This window comes from Chinchilla lanigera, unplaced genomic scaffold (genome assembly GCF_000276665.1).
Source record: "Chinchilla lanigera isolate Chin_1 unplaced genomic scaffold, ChiLan1.0 scaffold00068, whole genome shotgun sequence".
Classification (NCBI taxonomy): Eukaryota; Metazoa; Chordata; class Mammalia; order Rodentia; family Chinchillidae; genus Chinchilla; species Chinchilla lanigera.
The window spans coordinates 12,323,736-12,343,126 of NW_004955469.1; the positions used below are offsets into that span (position 1 = coordinate 12,323,736).

At 34.9% G+C, this 19,391-nt stretch overlaps 1 protein-coding gene across 8 annotated transcripts in view; it reads left to right on the forward strand.

The window, feature by feature from the left end:
• Lclat1 (lysocardiolipin acyltransferase 1) overlaps positions 1–19,391 on the forward strand; it is a 197,263-nt gene that overhangs the window by 89,047 nt on the left and 88,825 nt on the right. For all 8 annotated transcript variants that reach the window (XM_013522666.1, XM_013522667.1, XM_005400554.2 and 5 more), the window contains one exon: positions 10,316–10,514. In XM_013522666.1, coding sequence (XP_013378120.1) covers positions 10,316–10,514 — 199 coding nt within the window. The remainder of the gene's footprint in view (positions 1–10,315; positions 10,515–19,391) is intronic.

The window sequence follows — 19,391 nt, forward strand, 5'->3', positions numbered from 1 at the left end:
CTTAAAGTTGTCTGTCCCACGCACAGGCACAAAGAAAGAGATGCTGTTATAATAGTAGATAACAAAGAACCATGGCATGGTTGCATATTTAACTCAAATGAGAGGAGAATTAGGATGTTCTGTTAAAAGGAAAAATAAAAATAAAAATCTAGGGATAATGATGATAATAGCTATTGATCAGTTGTGTGGGAGATAGCTAAGTACTCAAGAAGGATGACTTCAAGTGCTACCATTATTTCTATTTTATAGAAAAGGAAATAGAAACTAAGGAATTAATCAGATAACAACTCATAAAACTAATGTCAGTAATGGCATGATTCTTTCACTGTGAAAGTTTGCAAGAAGTAGAGAAAGCCTTTTTTGCTAGAGAAGCCAAAGACAGTTTGCTCAATTACCTGGAACAACATACATATTAATAAATATTTGCTGAATGTGTGGATAAACATAAACAAGATTCAAGGTCATACCTTGGTATCAGAATTTTGTGGACTGCATAAAATGAGCTGTACAGTGTTAACCTCTTTTTTGAAAGCATTCGTATAAAATTCATATTTTTTTCTTCTGTTTTACAGAATTTACTGGTTATACTATCTGAATAAAGTTTTCTTTGTGGGAAGAATTTTGATAATAAATTTATTTCCCTTAATAGATATTGACCTACTCACATTTTTTACTTCCTGTTTTGTCAACTTTGGCCAGGCATGTTTCTCAAGGAGTATTTAGATTTTAATTGAGGTGTTAAATTTTAGGCATTACATTTTCTTTGTCGTACTGGTAGGATCTGTGGTAATGCTATTCTGTGTATTGCTGGTGTTGATAATTTCTTCCCTTTTTGGTTAATCATTCTCACTAGGAATTTGTCAGTTCTATTGACTTTTTCAAAGAACCATCTTTGGTATTATTGATTTTTTTTTTTTTTTCTGTTTTCTGTTATTTTGTTGATTTATTATTTCTTTCTTTGGGTTTAATTTGCTCTTTTTTTAAAATGTCCTAAAGTAGAAACAAACCATTAATTTTAAATGTTTCTTCTCTTCTAATAGCAATGTTAAAGATTATAAATATATATATATATTATTTAAGCATTGTGTTAGCTGCATGTAACAAATTTTTATGCTGTATTTTATTTTTATTGTTTAGGTTTTGGGATGTATTGAACCAGGGCTTTATGTGTGCTAGGCAAGCATTCTTAACGCTGGGCTTCATCTCAAACCCTTGGTATATTTTCTAATTACATTTGTGATGTCTTTGATTTGTGGATTATTTAGAATTACATTGTTTGATTTCCAAATATCTGAGGTATTTTGTTGTTGACATTTATTTTGTGATCAGAAAAGGTACTCCATAAGATTTTAGTCTTGGAATTTACTGAGATTTTATTGCAAAACATTTTGTGAGTTTTTAAATGTAATTGTATTTTGTAGTTTGGTATAGTGTTCAATAAATGTCATTTAGGCCCAGAATTTTGAAAATGGTAATCAGATCTTTTGTAATCTTATTTTTTCTCCTATATCCTCTTTATCATATCCTCAATAATTTCAGTATGGCAATGCAGCTGATTATGTTGAACTCTTCAACTATATTTATCCTTTGTCTCTTAATTCTCTTGGGATTATTTGCATTTACGATTGTGAAGTATTCTAATAAATTGACCCTGTTTTGTTGTGAAATATTTTTTTTACTCTCTGTTCTGCCAGTTACCTGCATCTGATGTTAATATAATCATCTTCCTTACACTTATACTTTAAATTATATAACAGTTTTCTTTTGCTGTTATCATATAAATTACATCTACTTACATAATAGACTACAAAGTACAGTGTTACTGGTTTTTACTTTAAAGAACACGTGCTTTAAGAAATTAAGAAAAGAAAAACAAGCAGTCCTTTATATTTACATATTCCATTTTAGTCAGTCTGCAAAATGGATAGAATTGGAGATCATGTTAAATGGAAGAAGCCGGAGTCAAAGACATCACATATTCTATAGTATATGGTGAGAAAGAGAGAGAGAGAAAGAGAGAGAGAGAGAGAGAGAGAGAGAGAGAAAGGAAGGAAAGAGTTCATTTGTGAGGATTCCTGTAGGTAAACTATTTTCATTAAAAGGACAATCTCTTTATTTTGCTTTCTTTTTTACTCTTAGCAAATGTGAATTATACAGAAGAATGGATTTCATTTTGGCAAATTCACAGCTGCAAGCAACGTATTTTGATCATTTCCCCTCCCCGCAACCTTCACTCCCCCTCCCCCATGTTCCCTTCCTGTTCTGTAATAGTAATAGTCCCTCTTCTTCCTTCGTGGCATCTCTCTGATTTTGGTTGTTTTTGTGTTGTTGCTCTGTGTGAGAGAAATACACAATATTCGTCTTTCTGAGCCTGGCTTATTTCGCCTCTCAGGATGATCTCCAGTTACCATTTTCCTGCAGATGACTTGATTGCATTCTTTATGGCTGTGTACTGATATGCACTCCCTTGTGTATATATACCACATTTTCTTTATCCATTCTTCTGTTGATGGGCACATAAGCTGGTTCCATAGCTTAGCTATTGTAAATTAAGGTACTGTTGTTAGCTATATAATTTCTGGGATAAAGCCAGGCATGGTGGTGTACACTTGTAATCCCAGCACTTGGGAGGCTGAGGCAGAAGGCTGGCTTCTAGTTCGAGGCCAGCCTGGGCTACATAGTTCAAAAAACCCAGAAAAATTTTTTTTCTGAAATGATTTATTTTTTCTTTTGTATATTTTAAGGGTCTTCTATCTTTTGTCTGCAGTGTTTTTGTTTGCTTGTTTTGTTTTCTTGAAACAGAGTCTCTCTATATAATCCAGACTGGCCTTGAACTCACTGTGTAGTCCAGGCTGGCCTTGAACTCATGGAGATCCTCCTATCTCAGCCTGCTGAGTGCTGCAATTACAGGCATGTGCCATCATGCCCAGCTCCATCGTTTCTGATGAAAAGTTTGTTGCTGTCTACACATGTTCTCCAGTGTATGTTGGGATCATGTCCTGATGAGCTTAACCATAAGTAAAAAGTACATTTAATTCACTAACTTCTGAGCATCGTAGCTTAGCAACGCAGTGCACTGTGGCCTATCAGTTCACTCTTGGGACCATATAGCTGACTGGTTGCTGTGGTTCACTGTGCTGCCTGGTATCAGCAGAGCATCATATTGTATATCCTTACCCTGGGAAAGGATCAAAGTTAAAATTTGAGGTGGATTTCTACTGAAAGTGTATTACATTTGAACCATTCTAAAGTTGAAAAAGTCAGGGGTTATCTGTATATTGTTCCTTCCCTAATAATAATGTTTCATTCTTCTTTGGGTGCTTTCAAGGTTTCTTTTTCTGTTTCACCATTTTCATTATGGTGTGCTTACATGTAGTTTATTTTATGTTGTATTTCATTGAGTTTCTTAGATCTGTAGGTTGGTTATTTTTTTCTTCCAGACTGAGAGATTTGGATCCATTATTTCTTCACCCTTTTTTCCTGCTTCATTCTCTTCTCTGCTTTTCAGACTACAGTGATTTGTCTGTTAGATTGATTCTATTGAAACACATGTCATCAAGATTCTTGTTTTCCTTTCTGTTCTTCATATGGGGTAATTTCTGTTGATCTATTTTTAAGTTCAGTGATTCTTTTGTCATCACTCATCTGTTTTGCACACCTAGTGAGTTTTTAAGTTCTGGAATTTATATTATTACTTTTTTGAAATTCCTCATCTGTTTATGACCAGATTTTCCTTTAAATCTTTTTACTCTGTCAGGGCTGGAAGCAGAATTCACCCGCCTTATAGAAGGATATATATATATATTTTCACTTTTGTGGACTGCAAAGGTAGTCAGTAGGTTCTCTGAATGTTTATTCAGCAACTGTTGATTATATGTCCACCCTGTTTCAAGAGCTTTGTTAGGATGCAATGGTGAACAGGACAGATGGAATTTTTGTAGTTACATTTTAAAATCAGCTTTAATTTAAAGATATGAAGCCCAGTGTTTCACCACAGCCCCCAAACATACTGTTTAATATAAAATACTCATTTTGTGTTGCTTGACAATTGTTGTTCTCTTACACAGAAAGTATCTTTCATGTCATATTTATATAAAGTAAACATGCTATATAGTTCACAATAAATTAACCTTTAAAAGAAGCTACTTATAAAAAGTAATCGACAACCTATGTGATAAAACAATTCATTTTATGGTGGTTATAAAACCAGAGACATTCATTTTGGAAACAGTTGATTCTTTATGTCATTTACTCTCCCCCTTTTGTATTAGTGCGTATTGATTATATAGGTCAGTGGGTTTCATTTTGGCAGATTTTTATGTACTCGTAACATACTTTAATTATTCCCCCATCGTTGCCCTTCCCCACCCTTTCTCCTGTGTTTGGAGAGGTTCGTTGTGTAGAAAGTATTTTGAATAATATCTTGTTGTTTTTGGTTTCATCACCTTTACAATGGGAAATTGGAACTGAGATGATCTCTAAGGTCTGTCCCGAATTCAAGGTTGTATTTCTCATTATAAAGCAAACTTTCAGAGGTAAATGATTTTTTGGTAATAGTCAAATATTGCTACCATTCCTCATTTTTTTAATGTCATCAGTTTCCACAGTATATATAATCTTTTGATTTTATATCATGTTTTTGGCTGAATCTTACTCCAAAAATAATGACAGTTTTGAGAGTTTACTTGTAGTTATTACATTGGCTATACTACCTTCAGGTCATTGGAACTTGGCCAAGCTACTTAGCTTCTTTATAAACTTAGGATGTACTAATATTACCTGTCTGCATCAGAGAGTTATTGTAATGACTGAGATAGTCATACCACGTTATTAACCACATGTCTGATAATTTGATAAGTGTACAATAAATACTTAGTATTGTATTAGTTTCAGGTAGTGGGTTAAACAGCTTTTTCAAAGAAAGTTAATCATAATGGTGTGATTAAAGTAAAATAACATTTTTTTGGATATTTTTATTATAAAAATTAAAAAAACTAACAAAACAACAATGAAGACAAAATCAAAACAACACAAAAACACCAAAAACAATACATGACCTCAAGAGAAAATGATAGGAATTAACAATGGTTGCTACATTACATGCTGTTATCTTCAACAGAGTTGCTCAGTCCACCAGACATAAGAATGTAAGATTGATCAAACAATTACATTTATACTCAGATCTGGTTGGCAGGGTAGCTCTGCTTCCTGCTGTTGTCAAGGAACTTAGATTCCTTACATGCTATTATTCCAACTATTATGGCCCTTTATTTTCTAAGAAGCCATGCACACAGTTAGAATTCTTAATCTGAAAGAAATGCTGGTTTTTACTGGACAGGTTACTGGACAAGTTGTGGAACTGCTATTACTCTAGCATTAGTATCATAGCAGAATTGCATCATGTGTGTATTTATATGCACCCAAGATGGGGAGAGGAGGACTCAGCAAAGAAAAGAAATTTTCTCTGCTTTATGGGAGATGGAATGGGAAATATGAGTAATTCTCTGCCCAGTGTTATTCTGGTATTAAAGATAGTCCTTTTTTTAAAAAAAAACAACTTGCAGACCTTCACTTTGATGGTCAGCTGGAGAAAGAACACCTGGTCCAACACTGGGAAAACTGGCTGAGCTGGACTTAACTATAGTGTGCTGAGCTCTTGTGAGGCACCTTCCTGGGATATTTGCAGTGATAATTTCAGCTTTTCCTGACTTTCATCCTATTAGCTGACTTGAAAATTTTACGTATGGTAAGGTTGCTGTACTGCCATACTATGAAATCAGTATATGTTTGAAAAACTATTACCCAGCTGTTTAGTTCAGTAGTCATAGCACATCAGGGAGAGTCATTAGTTAAGAAGTTCATAGACATCTTACCCACTATAACTAGTGTACAGAAAAATTGATGTTCAACTTTTAAATTAGTAATTATCTCTGTTTAAAAAGATGGAGAAAGCTGTTAAGGATATCTTACCATCTTATATTTCATAAGGTGCTAAAGAGGCTCTTATTTTTAAGCACATTTCTTATTTAGAATAAATTTAATCAACAATTTAGTCTTTTTTCTTCTGTAGGCATACTTTATTTTAAGCAGTCACAAACAATTGAAAATAATTTTTCACTAAAAATAGAAGAGGCTAAATGCACTTAAAATAATTACTGCTTCACAGATACAATCAAAATGATCTCTTTTGTAAGCTTCTGTTATGCATTAAAATTACTTTGTTGGCAAGGTTTTTTTGCCTGTCTTACTATTTTTAAGGAGTACATTTTCAGTGTTAAGTGAGGCATAGCATTCAAAAAATGTAAATTGTGCAGAGTCCTCTAATTAGATGAGACTTAGAGGTCACCTAACCCAACTATGTGTGCAACTACGTGTCCTTTCTGTGTCAGTTTGTAGAATAATCATCCATTGCTTCTTTAAACCTTTCTATACTAGTGAGTGTGTGTCTTCGTTCATTTCATGATTGGATAGTTCTGTGCAGTGTAATTAATATGGTCAGGGCCAAATCCTGTATGTACCCAGAGCAGTTTTTGTTCCTCAAAATTCTGAGTCTTACCAACAGTTTCACTGTTAACTAATTATCCGGGACTGTAAAAGCATCTAGAGTTCATGAGAGGAAATTGAGAACTCATTGTTTAACTTTGTCCCCAGGGAATAAATCTCTTTACAGTGTGCCGGATAGCATCCTAGTCCTAGAGTAACACAGATGTTCAGTGAACACAGACTACTGGATGTAATTTCTGCCTACACTGCTGCTCTTAAGAACGCAGTTGCCCTGTGTTTGAAGAATGGCTTGGGATTGCTGATCTTTAAATGGATAGGGATATGGGGAAACAGGCCTAAGTCGAGCTTGAAAACCCATAGCTGACTTGGAAATGAGCAGTGTCACAAAGTTGTTACCATGGACTAACGATCCTTTGGAATGATAATTGAGAACAAGGAGCATGAGGACAAAACTTACTCTCTTGATTATGAGAGGTGGAATATTTGGAGCTGGTAACTGTGATATACTTATGTATAGAAATTGCTTCTGTATTTGTAATTATATGAAAAATCTTTGACCCAGTTACGTAAAACTCATAGACTTGTCACTCTTCATTCAATAAAAAATGAAGCAGTATAAACTTCTGAAAATTAATATTAGTTTCTTCTGCAGTTACCTGCTAGACTAGAAATAGAATAAATATGAGAAATGTGAGAACAGTGCCTTTTTTCAATTTAAAAAAAAATATAGATTTCTTTGAACTCTGAAGTTCTTTATAGACATTAAACTTTATATTTGTGTAGTGTATTTGATTTTCTGCCTTTGCAGCTGCAAAATAGGTGGGAAATAATGTTGACTAGATATGTCTTGCTGGTATTAAAATGATTTAATCATTAAAAATGAGTTTGAGATCCAAGGTACCTAAAGGATTATTAGAATATGACTGAAAGTTATATAGAGTGTTAGATGTCAGGGAAGAGAATGCTACAAGATGTTCCTGGATGCATGTCACATGTTCTGTTTTGACAGTTTCCATAATGAGAAGCAAAATATTTGGGAGCCATAGGAATCATATGTTAGAAATTGTACATTGGGGTTACAGTTGAGTTTTGGGTTGTGTAGGCTTTTACCTCTTTTCATTAGTGTAACACATAATTAATAGTGAACTATTTTCTACCAATTATGGGAAAGGCATTCTGCATTTCACTTCTTTGCAAAAACTGAAAAGCTTATCATATTTGGAAGGTAGAATAGAGTTAGTCCAAATTAACCTTGCATGGTGACTTCATATATAGCTTTGGGATGAGACATGTAATTTAGTGATGTTTTGGTAGTTTATAGCCCTTTATACTTACATGTAGAAAAAGATTTTTTTCCCGTGAGTTGAAGCCTAGAGGACTCCGCCATTATCCTCTCCCTCATGATGTCTTTCAGAAAGGGATTTAAATGTTCAGAGACTTTTTGGAATAGAGCTTTTAGTTATTTGAGTAGTTATGGACTCTTTTGAAACTGTGATGAAAATGGTAGGCATTCTGCTAAGCACTTATGTATTTACATGTTTATATAATTTGAAGAGGGTTGCATGTGTAATGCCTCTGTTTAGGTCATCCCTGAGCATGACAGGTACCAAGATAAGTATCCATGACCTATTACAAATGGCAGCCCTGGGAGGTAATTTAACAGGCACCCCTGGGTTATTTGAAGCTGCATTAGCTCAAATGATCTTACTTTTTTTCCCTTCAATCAGATTTTATTGGTACATTTTAGATATATGTAAAGATAATATTCATCATAGAGTTTGTACCTATACATGATGTAATTTAATTCTTTTTGTTTCCCCATTCCTCTACCCACCCTCAATCCCTCCTTCCCTCCGCCTTTGAACATTTTCTTCTTATTTCACAATACTTAATATACATTTTGGTCCTTATTTACACTTTTGGTTTCTCACACCAGATGATCTTTTGTTTGTCAGGATATTAACACTCTGACTGTATAATAATTTGGACATAGAACATTTCTAACTTCTTTTTACATTTCCAGTATATTTCTTTAGCTTTAAACATTTTCAGCCTGTTTTCTAGACAGGATAAAGCTCTGTCCAGCTAGCCAGGCTAGCTCTTGAAGTTTTTTTGTAGACCAGGCTGACCTCCAATTCATGATTCTCCTGCCTCAGCCTCCCAAGTGCTAGGACTTTTGTACTGTTTTTTCTTGATCTGTTGTATTCTAATGTTTTGAAATCCTGTTCTGTTGTATCACAAAAAAAAAATCCTTTTTATTGTAAAATATAGCAGACATACTGAAAAATTAATAAACATAAATGAACTTGTTAATAAATGATTTTACATGTAACTCTCAACCAGGTCAAGAAATACGACATTGCTAGCCCTTTAAAAAAACTCCCAAGTCTGCCCTTCTTTTTGGCAGATGTAGTAGGCACTAATATGACTGAAAATACACCTGTGATCCCAACACTGTGGGAGGCTGAGGCATGAGGATTGCCAAGTTTGAGCACAACCTGAGCAACTTAGTGATAGCTTGTTTAAAAAAAAGGAGTGGGGATGTAACAGTGCAAAGGCCCTGGGTTTTATCCCCAGTCTGTCTCTCTGTCTCTCTCACATACATATAGATACAGAGTTGTTACTTCAGTTTTTTGTTTGTTTGTTTATTTTGTTTATTTTTAGAATTTTGTCATCTACATATTTGCTTCTAAGATATCATTCTCTCTTAGAAAGTCTAATATATGGGTATTTATTATGTATGACCACTTTTGTTTTACTTCTTTCAGCATTGTTTATATTTTCTGTGTTGCTGTAGATAGCTATAGTTTCTTTTCATTGTTGTATTATTTTCTACTTTATGACAATACTACAGTTTATTTGTTGTCTTTTGAAAGGTGATCATGATACTTGCCTAAGAAAATTTGGTTTTCTTTTTATCTGCCTTGGACCAACTTTTTATTAATAGTGAAATCATATTAACTAGCTATACTTATTATTTATAAATAATTTGAAATTTAAATAAGAAATTAAACAAAGATGCGGTGGCATGGACATAAGCTACTTAGGAGGCTGAGGTAGGAGGGTGTCTGGAGCTCAGGCGTTCGAGACTAGCAAAGGCAATATAGAAAGAGCTCATCTAAAAAAATAAATTAATTAAAAAGAATGATTCAAATTAGTGAACAAGTTTTATCATCTGTGGTTTTACTTTTTAAAACTCTACTCTGTAATATATTTTCTTTTAAGTATTTTACATATTTATATTCATGGCCATTAGAAAAGTTAATTGAACAAATTCCACAAACATACGAACATTTTACTATGTGCCAGGCACACTGGTGGTTGCCAGGAATGTAGTGTTTTATTGGACATTTAGTTTCTTAAATTTTTTATTGTTAAAATTGAACAGATGTGCTTTTGGTTAACAAAAGGTCGTTCTACAAAAAGTATACAATGAAAATTTAGATTTTTGTTTCATCAGTCCTGTATCCAGTGTTATACTTTTGAACTATCTTTCCCAGAAGAAAATTCAGTAATAATTTTAATTGTCTATATACTTTTAAAATGATACAGTAGAATCTTAGTGTACACCTCTTGCAGTTTTTCAATTTAAGTGATATATTTTGAGGATTTCACAAGTAGTAAGCATAAGCATTTTTCTATTATGAAATGGCCAGAAACTTAAATTAGTGGAACAGAAAAATAGCATAGTCCTGCTATTCTCATTTTTCTAGACTAACCTCCCTGATTCTTTATAGAAGTAGGAATCATGGGAAACATAATCAAACTTATAATCTTAAATTGCCATTTGTATATATTGTTATTTTCTTAGGCATTGTTGGAGACCATGTTTGGTGTAAAAGTGGTTATAACAGGTGACGCGTTTGTCCCTGGAGAAAGAAGTGTTATTATCATGAACCACCGGACAAGAATGGATTGGATGTTTCTATGGAATTGTCTGATGAGATACAGCTACCTCAGATTGGAGAAAATTTGCCTCAAAGCCAGTCTCAAAAGTGTTCCTGGATTTGGTAGGTTATTTACATGTTATTTTAAATGGATCACTCATTTTATATGTAATATATACACTGTCATCTATTTGCATTTTTTCCTCAGCAGGCTAAAAACAATTCCAGTGGATCTGTTTCAACAGATGTCTTTATTTTAATCTTATTTTTTAGAAATATCTTACTTGAAAGAATAAACTATTTCTAAGGGAGTGAAAACAGTTCCTGAGGACCACTACCACCCTGGAGGATATAAATGAAGAGCTCCTAACTTTTTTGTTGGACAGTCTTGAAACTGGGGATGAGCCCTGGGCCTTCACACTGAGCTAGACCCAGCTCTTTTTATTTGTTATTTGTTATTTTGAAATAGGGTCTTGCTAAGGTTCCCAGGCTGGGCTCAAACTCGCCATCCTGCTGCATCAGCTTCCCTCAGTGCTGGGCTTACAGTGTGTGCCACCACACCCAACTTAGTTCACTAACTTTTATTGCATGTCGTGTTTATGACATAGGTTAGAAATTGCTCTGTGGTTATAAGATACTTGAAGTTAACTGGTATACATTCATTTAATATTAATTGGACACTTACTGGTTCCAAAAATATAATAAGTGCTGATATTTTCTGAATTTCCCTAATCCATAATCAATCTTTCTTCTTTTTGGTCTTTTTATTGTGCTTATAACATACAACATTAAACTCCCTTTAAGAATACATTTTCACTGTGTGTTATAGAAGTAGGGTTATTTCAGTACTACATTCAGAATTAATGTTCCCTTTCGCAGCTTATGAGTTAATGTGAAATATGGCCAGGAAACAGACTGCATATAAGTTCAGACCATGTGAAGCATCCACGATACTCCCTGACAGCCCTCTTTACTACATGATACCTTATTTCTTCTATTTTAAAGAGAATAGTAGAAAAAAGAACAACAGTAAAATACAAAACAAAGGAAGAACATTAAAAATGATACGGGGTTTTGAAACCAAGAGATAGGAATTAACAGTGGTTGTTATATTACATATTGTTATCTTCAACAAAGTTGCTTCGATTACCAGATGTAAGAATGGAAGATTGATCAAAACATTAAAGAGAATAATAAAATAATAATTTAAAAAAATATTAGTGACAATACAGAGTTTCACTAGACAAGGTGATAGGAATTCACCAGTGGTTGTTACATTGCATATTATTGTCTTCATATCAATTGCTCAGATTACCAGATATAAGCATGCAAAATTGGTCAAAATGTAAAAAAAAAATTTAAGCATTAACTATTCCTTTCAGTAAACCACCAGACATCAGCAGTAGTTATCTCAGCTATCTCTCTCTCTCCTTATGTGTGTGTGTATATATATATATATATATATATGTATATATTTATAGATTACCTTAGTTCTTTCTTTTTCTTTGTTCCCTCATCCCAGTTGTTCCCTCCTTTGAGCAGTTTCTTTCCCTTTCATATTATCTATTGGGTTTGATTTACTCTTGCAGGTTCTTACTCTAGGGAGACAATATAGTGTTTACACATGTGGGTCTCATTTATTTTGCTTATGAGTATGGTCTCTAGTTGCATCCATTTACCTATAAAAACCTTGAGTTTATCTTTTTTTATAGCTGAATAATACTCCATTGTATAAAAATACCACATCTTTTTTGTCCATTCCTCAGGGATGGGCATTTGGGTTATTTCTAAGATTTCGCTATGACAGATTGTGCTGCTATAAACGTGGGGGCACGTATATCACTGTGGTATGCTGTTTTTAATTCTGGAAAAATACCCAGAAGGGGAATAGCTGGGTTAAGTGGGACTGCTAATCCTAGTTTTGTGAGGAATCTCCAAACTGATTTCCACAGTGGTTTCACCAATCTCCAGCATTTGTCATTGGTTGAGCAGGTGTCAGCACAAGTGACATAAAAAGATTATTTGCAGAGGTAATAGAAAATTTCCCAAGCATGGAAAAAGAATCAGGCATACAGATAAGTGAAGCATATGGAACTCCAGTTAGCCATAACCAAAATAAATCTACACCCAGACATGTAGTGATCAAGATCCCAGAAATACAACAAAATATTAAAAGCTGTTAGAGAAAAGAAACAGATCACCTGTACTATATTGTACTTTTGTAATTTCCCTATGTAACCTTTCTTATTTAAACTCCTGCCCTCTGAACTTTGTGTTTCTTAGTGTACTGAAATTATTTATGATTTATGAGGTCAAAAGACAGACATTATTACCTTCAGCATAACTAGTAGGGGGGTTGTGGTTGATTTACTAAGTGTTAGTGGATTTTCCTCTTGCTTATAATTCTTTGCCACTTTTCTGATATAATAGTTGGAGAGTAATCAGATGTCTTTATGGCCATTAGCTTTCCTTAAAGCAACAATCCCAGAGACCCAGCAAGGCATTTAATAACCTAACCAAAGAATTTGTAGAGTATCACATCCACCATATGTTACTGGTGAGTGCAGTGACTGTCCTCAAAGATTTTAAAGAGGTAGCACAGACCTCACCTTTTGATGAGCATTGTGCCAGTTTTGAAAATCTTGAGATTTTTGACGTATTTCCTAAAAGGACTGATCAAGAAATAAAAGAGAAGGCACGTATTGCTAGTAGCAACAATGTCTTATTTATAATTTCTAAATCTGTGTGAAATCTAGTAACAGGATATTAAGAACAGCATTATGCCAATGAGTTTGAAAGTGTTTATGAAATCAACAAATCATACAGAAAAAACAGCTGACAGAATCTGACAACAATGACAAGAAATGGAAAAGGAAATGAAAAAGTCACAGTTGTGTGTCTAATAAAGAGAGCTAATCCATAATGAAAAGCCTTCTTATGTAAGGTTTTTGGAGGACAGTGGCAGCTGCCTGATTTTCTTCCTCTTTCAAACATAATTATCAAATCAACAAAGAAAAAATAAACCACATACACTTTTCTCTTCTGCATGCTAGAGGTAAGAACAATGCTGTAACTTCCCAGTTGCTTTAAGCATAGAAATCCCCACCATTCATTCTGCTGTCTTGTCTTTGCAAGCCTGTGGGTGGGGGGAGAAAAGACTGAAGAGTAGAGAAGTGTGAGCAACTCAGAAGAAACACAAACAAAAACGTCCCTAGAAAGGAAAAGCCTGACACCAAATGCAAAGATAGTGGAGACAGGCCAAGACAAAGTAGTTCAAAGCACAAAATATGGGGAAATGATTCAAAACAAGGGGCCAAAAGTGATAGGCTACAAGAATTGCTCGTGAGGGAGAAAGAGTTCCCCTTAGCAGTGGGGTAGTCAAGCAAAAGAAGGTAATCTTTAAATTAAAGATATTGTAAAAATAAGAGAAACCAAGAAACAACCTCACTCCTCCTCCAAAAAATAAACCCACAAAAAAATAATAATCATAAAAGACTTCTATGCATGAAGGAAATCTCTAAACAGAGGACAGAACTGGAAATAATAAAATAATGTAATACTGTAAACTGAATTAAGTATCATAAGGCAAACATTTGGGGATTTATTAGAGTTCTCTAGAAAAACCAAATCAATATAATGTCTGAGTAATTATAAAAGGGGATTAGCTAGGCTTACGGAATCAGGCTGGCTAGTCCCACACTGGCCATCTGCACACTGCACAACCAGAGGAACCAGAAGCTGTTCAGATTAAGGCCCTGGAAGCCTCTGAACAAGGAGGCCAACGGTGCAGCCCCATTCTGAGGCTGAAGGTCTGAAAGCTCCCTTGAGAGTCACCAGTGAGAGAGAGTCCGTGTCAGAAGGCTGAGGAAGCTGGAGTCTGATGTCCACAGGCAGTTAGAGCAGCAAGACACACCTACTCGAGAAGAATTGAGTTTGCAAATGCTGGCTGGCTTCCTCCTTCCACTTTGCTTATCTGCACTCCCAGCCTATTGGATGGCGCTGTCCCCATGCCGAGCGAGTCTCCCTGCTTCAGGTTGTAGACCCTCACGCCAGTCACCTCTGGAAACACCCAGAGTGCTTTGCTTAATTCCTAGGCATCTCTCAATCCAGTCAAGTTGACAATCAAGATTGACCATCGCAGGGGAGAGGAAATAAAACCAGAAACTTTGAATGAGATATACAAAGAATAGTAACGGATAAGAAAACAAGATGAAATGTAATGAGCATCGGTAAAATGCAAAATTTATATGAGAAATGGAGAATAAATTATCCGTTACTCAAGAGGAGTTAGAGTGAGATTAAAATTTAATAGAGATTACAGGAAAACAATGAAAAAGAAAAAAATTGTCAGGGGACAAGTTACTGAAATGAAAGATACTTAAAGGATATCTAATACATATGTCAAGTTCAGCATGCATAATCTGAAAATCTGAAGTTGGAAGTGCTCCAAAATACAAATTTTGGGGGGCACTAACATGATGCCACAGCTGGAAAATTCCACCCCTGATATGATGTGGGGTTAACTGTCAAATGTAGGAAATTATTTAAAATACTGTTTAAAATTACTTTTAGGCAGTGTGTATAAGGTACCTGTATATATGAAACATGAATAAATTCATATTTAGACTTGGCTCCCATCGGGCTGGGGATTTAGCTCAGTGGCACAGCGCCTGCCTGGCAAGCTCAAGGTTGTAAGTTCGATTCCTGGTACCGAAAAAAACAAAAACAATAAAAAAAAAAAAATAGACTTGGCTCCCATCCATTATAGATATCTAGATCGATAGATGGATATTCCAGAATCTGAAAAAATCCAAAAGCTAAAATACTTGTAGTACTAGGCATTTCAGATAAGAGATACTCAGCTTATAATTGGAGACCCCAAGGAAAACAATCAAAACAATGTCACTTAAATATTACAGAAGTAATACTTAAAATATAACCGAGAAGAAATTTAGACATAAAATAAGACCTGTGAGGAATTTCCAGCATGACAGTGTGAGAAGTGCTACTGTTCCCCCGTGAAGATGATGAAAATTCTAAAATAACAGCTCATAAAAATCTCAGGAAATGGTCCCAAGTACTTTTGACAAACACAAAAACATGTCTTAGGAAAATTCATTAAAATGTTTTAAGAACAATGACAACCTGTGGTACTTGAAACCAGACAATCCTTTCCTTCCTGCTTCCCGCTCGAACAGACAGAGCCCTGCCAGACTGGTGCAGCTAGGAACACGCGGGCCCCTCCGGCCCTCTATCCCAGAGAGATGGCAATCTTCACAGCTCTTCTCTACTTTCAAATGAAACTTTTGTGTTAATCATACAGTGACTAGGCTGTGTGGTTTCCAAGAAAACAGGTCGATGGGAAATTACCTAGTAAGATGAAGTGTTTAAATCTAGGTGTGAAGGACTTGTGAATTTTGAATGCATGTGAAGTAGTCTCCTTACCTCATAGTGCTAAAGTTCAAAGGTTCTGTCAACATTTAACATAGGGGTATGTTTATGCCCAATTTTCCTGGCGCATCATGCTAAAGTAAACTGTCCACTGAAAGTTAGTGGTAAGGACTCTTCTCTTTGATGGATGGACGGTTCATGTCTCTATCTTCCATTTTAGATCAGAGTTTAAAAAAAACAAGGCCTGTGAGTAATTTAATTCAATTTGGATACCAGATCATGGAAAGGAAAGACCCAAAAGGGTTTCTAACAACTTGTTACATGCCATTGTGGACTGAAACTATGCAGGGCACTTTAAATACATTTTCTTATTTAAATACTGCAATTGCATATCATAACTTAATCCATTGTTAAAGAAAATAGAATTTAAAAGTTTTAAGTGACTTGCCTTTTGTTGCACATAGCTATTAAAGGGTGGAAATGATTTTGAAACTAGGTCTGTCTGGCTCCAGAGTCAAGGCACAAATACTTAATTTTAAATAAAATGTTTAACTTCTTAATTCTTGTATGTTATACACAGCAGATACATCACACAAAATCAAAAGCTGCAAAGAGTTACACGGGGAAAGGATGTTTCCGGGTCAACTACACTCTCTAGTCACTCACTTTCTCTTCCCACAGCAGTTATCAGTTGTTTCCCAGATACACTGTGCGTTTATAATCAGATTCTCTTGCTACAGCCAATTTTAAGAATAAAAATGAATGGAACAAAATATATACACTATTCTTCACCTGTTATTTTTAATACCCAGCAATGTATCTTAGAGATTATTCCATGTCAGTACATCTCTAACTGCCTCAGTTTTAAATGGCTACCTAATATATTTTGGTAGGGATACAGTGTTTTTATAAATTTCTTTTCTTTTTCTTTCTTCTTCTTCTTCTCCCCCCCCTCTTTTTTTTTTTTTTTTGTATTTTTGAGACAGCGTCTCACTGTGTAGTTCAGGCTGGTCTTGAGTTCACTTTGTAGCCCAGGCTGGTCTTGAACTCTCAAAGATCTTCCTGTCTCAGCCTCCAGAGTACTGGGATTACAGGCTTTTTTGTTTCGTTCTGAGACAGGGTCTTGCTAGATTGTATACACAGACATAGAACTGATCCTCCTAGCTCAGCCTCCCAACTAGCTGAGATTAAAGGCAGGTACCATACCCAACTAGATACACAGTATTTTGAAATATATTTGTGTTAGCATCTACTAATTTTACAAAATATTGTTTCAGTGTTATATTTTCATACGTGCATATAACATTTTGATCATTTTCATCCCCCATTTACTTTCTTTTCTATCCTCTCCTTCCCCTCTTATTCTCTTCCTCTTGTCTGATTATAGTCTCCCTTCTTTTTTGTTTTTAAGATTCCACATATTAGGGAAAACATGATACTTTCTGAGTCTAGCTTATTGCGCTTAACACAATGATTGCCATTTCTATTCATTTTTCAGCAAATGACATGATTTTATTCTTTAGGTCCAAGTAATACTCCATTGTATGCATTACTTTTTATTTATCCATTCATTGATTGATGAACACCTAGACAGGTTCCATGTCTTGGTATAATATGTTTATTGTGTAAGTACACAGGAATTCCTGGGGATCTAGTTCCAGTCTCTTAATGCAGACTTTAATTTAGTGTACTAAGGAATGGTATACCTGGGTCATATGTTCTATTTTTAGTTTTTTGAAGAACGTCTATACTGATTTTCATAGTGGTTATTCTAATCTACATTCCCATCAGAGGTATAGAAGGGTTCCTTTTTCCACCTATATCCTTGACAGCATTTTTTGTTTTGTTTTGTATTGTTGATGATAGTTACTCTGTCTGGAGTGAGGTGAAATCTCAGTGTATTTTGATTTACGTTTTTCTGATGGCTAAAGGTGTTTCAGGTCTTTCCAGATCCATTTTGAATTGAGTTTTGGGGAATTAGTTCCAGTCTTCTTTCTACATGTGAATATCCAGTTTTCCCAACAGCATTTGTTAAAGAGGCTGTCTTTTATCTGACATATGTTTTTGACTCCTTTGTCAAGAGTCAGATAGATGCCACACATGGTGGCGCATGCCTGTAATTGTAGCACTCGGGAGGCTAAGGCAGGAGTATCATGAATTTGAGGCCAGCCTGGGCTGCATAGTGAGTTCAAGGCCAGCTTCCACTACATAGTGAGACCCTGTCTCAAAGGAAAAAAAAAAGAATTAGATGTCTGTAGTTGTATGGGTTTTTGTTCTCTGTTCCTTTCCATTGGTCCACATGTCTGTTTTTGTGGCAGTACCCTGCTCTTTTTACTACTGTGGCTTTATTGTATGATATAAAATTAATTGAGTATTGTACACCTTTAGCTCTGCTCTTTTTACTGAGGATTGATGTGGGTGTTCTGGGTCTTTGGTGTTTTCATATGAATGTTAGCACTTTTTTTCTGAGTTCTGTGAAGTATGTCATTGGAATTTTGATGTAGATTGCATTGAATCTGTAGATTGCTCTCAGTAATACGGGCATTTTAACAATATTAATTCTGATGATCTATGAACGTGGGAGGTCTTTCTATCCTCTAGTGTCTTCAGTGTTCTGTAATATTCTTTGTAGAGGTCTTTTACGCCTTGGTTATGTTGGTTCCTAGGGTATTTATTTATGAAGCTTTTGGAAGTGGAATTATTGTCCTGATCTCTTTCTCACAGGCATGTTACTGGTGTATAGAAAAGCATCAGTTTTTAAACTGATTTTATATCCTAGGTACACCTGTTCCTTAAGTTGTTTCCAGTCATTAGTGGTTACTAGTAATGTTGCAGTGATTTTTGTCTGTGAAATATTTCACATAAGACTGAATTTATCAATAAAATTAAAGATGGGTCTGAGAGTATATGAGAGAGATCATTCAAATTCTAGTCATAGAACTGAAGCAATATATACTGCAGTCAGCAATATATGATTATTTCTGTCACCAGCATAGTGCAATGAAATCCTTGGACCTTTGTCAAATTTATAGTAAGATGAAAAGGGTACTCATACAGTGAGGCTGAACATTTTTCTAATGGAATGATAGTTTTTATTCTGTTGGACTATATAGGTTCTGAATAGAAATATTAGTCTTTTTGTCTATGGTGAGTTGAAAATAATCATCTGTTGTCCTTTTTCTGTGTTTAGGGTAGACTTGTTTATAATTGCAAACTTTCTTCCTATGAAACAAGAGGAAAATTTGTTTTCATTATTTTCAATTTGCCTAATTTCTTTTCCCACAAGTTGTAGGCTCTTTAGCTTATTTTACACATGGTATGTAGGCTTTTACCTGTTTGTAGACTTGGTAGGATTTCATGAAAATATAAACTATTAATGAGAACAGATTTGGGGTTGGAGAAAAAAGCATTTTAGAATCTTTGAAGCAAACAGGTACAAGGGAAATTAAGGTAGGCAAGAGTGTAGGCAGCAAAAAAAAATGGAGCATGTTTGTGAATGAGAGCTAGGGAGGGACTAATACTGCAGAAAGGGAAAAGATGGGAAATAACTAATACTGCAGAAAGGGAAAAGATGGGACTAATACTGCAGAAAGGGAAAAGAATGGATGC